Here is a 3,533-nt window from a genome sequence, read left to right as displayed (position 1 = left end):
TTAATGTTGCGGTCTGAATTTTTACTTCGTTGTAACCGGAATTTCGCAATAATCGTGTTCGTTATAACGGGATTTCACTGTATGGGTAGGGCCGTTCGGCACAGGTACGTTTCTGCACTTTCGGAAAGTTATGGTGAGGACCTTTGTATGCCATATTTCGTCGAATAACAGAACCCAGTTTCTTTTAACAACAATTTTTAGATATGTGTGCGAGTATGTTGTGTGTACGGAAATATTTTGTTGATATAACGGAACAGACATGCATATTTGCAGACTTTCCACCTTGAGACTTCATGCGAAATACGTGACTTGTAAGAAGACTCCCTGTCCCCTTTACGTGTGGTCATGAATTAATGGTTGTGACATTTTGGGTCTAAAGGTTGATAATAGGGGTCTTACTGAGTGTTTAAGATATTCGAGACTTCGTTGCATTGCGCATACCAGTAGAAGACTTTGCAACGAGATACAACGTAAGCGGTGATTTCGCCTGAGCGACAGATTTCATAGTAACGATGGCTAATCAACCGACCAGCAATCCCGCTCCTACGGGCAAGGCTATCCTGTGGATGACTCCTCGCATGATATCCACGGCTTTTGCTAAATGCATGAGTGGTGTTCCCGGCTGCCAAGTATGGATAGAACCTTTCGGCTTCTCGCACTTTGCCAGGGAAGAAATGAAGAAAGCAGGTATCACCGAACTACCTTGGTGCTACGAGGGTCACGAGAAGGAATTCAAAGTGGCGTCTGAGAATCTCGAGAAGATTTTCAATTGCTACTTCCCTACGGAAAGACTACCGTAAGTTTAAAAAAGAAGAGAGAGAGAGAGAGAGAGAGAGAGAGAGCGAAGAAATTCACTGATAAAAAATGTACGAAAAAACACTGTTAATTGGCCTAGGATTTCAGTATACTTCGGAGCAAACACACACACACACACACACACACACACATATGATAGAGAGAGAGAGGGGGGGGGGGGTAAATATTTGGTTGTTGTTGACTTTGTTCTGACTTCATACTCGTGTATATTATTGTCGGTATTTCACTTCTTCAATCTTTCGTTGTTGTTTTCGGTATAGGCCGCCAATGCAAAGCCAGTGCATATTTAGCTGATACAATGTCAAACACTATTTAAGCTGAAATATGAATTTTAATCAATTCATGTCTTAATCAGCAAAATGCGTAGCTTTGGAACAACTATGTTACCGCATTCATTTTGAATTATTTATTATGGAGATGAAGATCTATATATTTTGATTAGGTAAAGGATGCTTGCAAAAAGCCATACTTCTTTCCTTTCATAATTATGGCGTGCCGCCGTAATAACAGGATTTTTCCTGTGAATATTATTGTTCTTTTTTTTATTAAACTGTTATAATATGAAGAGAATCATGAACTTTTTTATTTGTGAGCGCAGACTATAGTTTCAGCAATTTGCTACATCATCAGGTATGCAAACGTGAAAAAGGTCCTGGAGGAATCCGACAGCAAGTACGTATTCGTGAAGGATGAGAGCGTGTCGATGAAAGTCGACGACGCCAGGAAGTATCTCCCAACTGGCTACAAGCACTCTTTTTTACTTCGACATCCTCTCCTGGTCTTTAACTCCTTCCGGAAGGCGTCGTTTAGGCAATTTTCTGCCAGCAACATCCTGAAGGATGAATCTCACAAAAGCGAGGATGTATATGACTTGCGCCTTTACGTCCATGACTACTACATCGAAAACCTCTTCGAAAACCATTATAAGATGTGGAAGTACGTGAAGGAGAACATCGATCCGTCCCCTATGGTGTTCGACGCTGCCGACCTCCTCGACCATCCCCATCAGGTGGTATCCAAATACTGCGAGTCCACGGGTTTCCCTTACTCTGAGTCTCTGCTGAAATGGGACCCCTCGCCGGAAGTAGCTACTGCCTGGAAGTGGCCGTCGGACACTTTGTACCGCAACAAGATTCTCGTGGGTCCATCTATGGAGAGTTCCGAGTTCACCAAAGCGCCACCTGTTCCTGCGAAGGAGCAGTTCACCGAAGACGTGGTAGAGCTCGCAGAGCAGGCGATGCCATTCTACGACGAAATGTATCGTCATCGACTGCAGATTTCTGCCTAGAGCGTCCTGAGTCAAACGTTCTCTATAGAGCTCTATCGGATGAAATTTCAAAATCGATGTCTTAAAATAGAGGTCTCGTTAAATAGAGAAATTCAATGTTTATTTGATGATAAGCAGTTTTGGAATTGCTGTGATAAAAATCAATGTAAAATAAAACGATCGTAACACAAAATGGGTCCTTCCTTTCAATATACAGTAGCTTTCTTTGTTTTGTATATATTTTAGCCAGTTTAAAACGAATTTTCATCAAATAGACTCTGCATTCTTGTTAGAATTTTACGCTGTTACATATTTCATTTCATATTATTAGAGATTTCTCATCTGAGCCAGAACTATTAATACCATCCCTTTAATCTAACAGAGTTCATGGGATACATAACTTGAATAACAGTTGTTCCATCATAATCTTTACTTCCTTCTGACCTGGTGAAAAGAAGATATTAATTTCTACTGATAGGTTATGCTCCTCCTATTTTTGTTTACCATAAATGAGACCTTCAATAGTTTGACATGAGGGTTTTTAGTTATCAAATCAAGTTTATAGAATGAATTGTAAGTATTGCAATGACCTTGTAATAATTGTCATTGGAACAAGGGAGAGTTTGCTGGAGTTTGCAACTTTCCTGGACTGCACTATATCCTTTCGTGAGATCTCATATAGGTGTATAATAGCTATAGATGACTCATTAGTATGATACCTTTAATGTTGATTCCAATCGCCGCCATGTTAGCGCGGAGAAGACATATCCTAATTTCAGTCTTAACACGTACAAGGTATGTTTACACCGTGCATTGATAATGACTACACAATCTTTTGAAAACTCCGTATAGAGCACTTAGCTTTTTCGAAAGTAATGGAACAGTGTGACCTTTACTGACTGATCACAACTCATAATAAAGACGAGTTAATATCATTAGAACAAAATCAACACTTGCTGAGCAATTACCGTTTGATATCTTTGAGCTGGATATAAATAGACACATGATTTGCCATTTTATGTTTAAAGATGTTGAATTATGTCATCAAAGTAAGAAGTGCTCGTATTCTTGAAAGATAACTTGATATGTGGTGATATGTTGTGATGAACTATGATAGAAATTTGCTTGCCCATCTCAATTTTTCGTTACATTTTGATATAGGGATACACTGTATTCTTCACTAGTTAGCTACAACAGTTTGAGCATTTCTTCATTCACAAAGTTACGACTGTACATGATAGATGTGTTACGGCGGTGAGTTGGCTCAGTCGGTAGCTCGTCTGCCTCACGATCACTCGGCCCGGGTTCGAGCCCGAGTCTGGACTGAGCAATGTTGTGTGTGAGCATACCGTCCCCTTTAGCAAGAGGCAAAACACTCTGTCCCTCGGATAGGACATAAAATGGGGGTCCCGTGTATGAGAGAGTAACAACTCATGCACGTAAAAGATCC

General features: G+C 40.4%; 1 protein-coding gene across 1 annotated transcript; it reads left to right on the top strand.

Moving 5' to 3' along the window:
- The first annotated feature begins 512 nt into the window (after positions 1-512).
- On the top strand, positions 513-2,112 carry LOC140240152 (uncharacterized). Its single transcript, XM_072319958.1, has 2 exons — positions 513-796; positions 1,447-2,112. Exons 1-2 carry the CDS (start codon positions 513-515, stop codon positions 2,102-2,104), a joined length of 942 nt encoding a protein of 313 aa, XP_072176059.1. The 3' UTR covers positions 2,105-2,112.
- Positions 2,113-3,533: the final 1,421 nt, after the last annotated feature.

This window comes from Diadema setosum, chromosome 16 (genome assembly GCF_964275005.1).
Source record: "Diadema setosum chromosome 16, eeDiaSeto1, whole genome shotgun sequence".
NCBI lineage: Eukaryota > Metazoa > Echinodermata > Echinoidea > Diadematoida > Diadematidae > Diadema > Diadema setosum.
This window is presented reverse-complemented; position numbering and strand designations above follow the sequence as displayed.

Excerpts from the sequence above, each read along its gene's own strand:
- LOC140240152 (XM_072319958.1), top strand. The coding sequence starts at position 513 with ATGGCTAATCAACCGACCAGCAATCCCGCTCCTACGGGCAAGGCTATC. Across the intron at positions 797-1,446 it reads TTCCCTACGGAAAGACTACC|GTATGCAAACGTGAAAAAGG; the intron begins GTAAGTTTAAAA and ends CTACATCATCAG.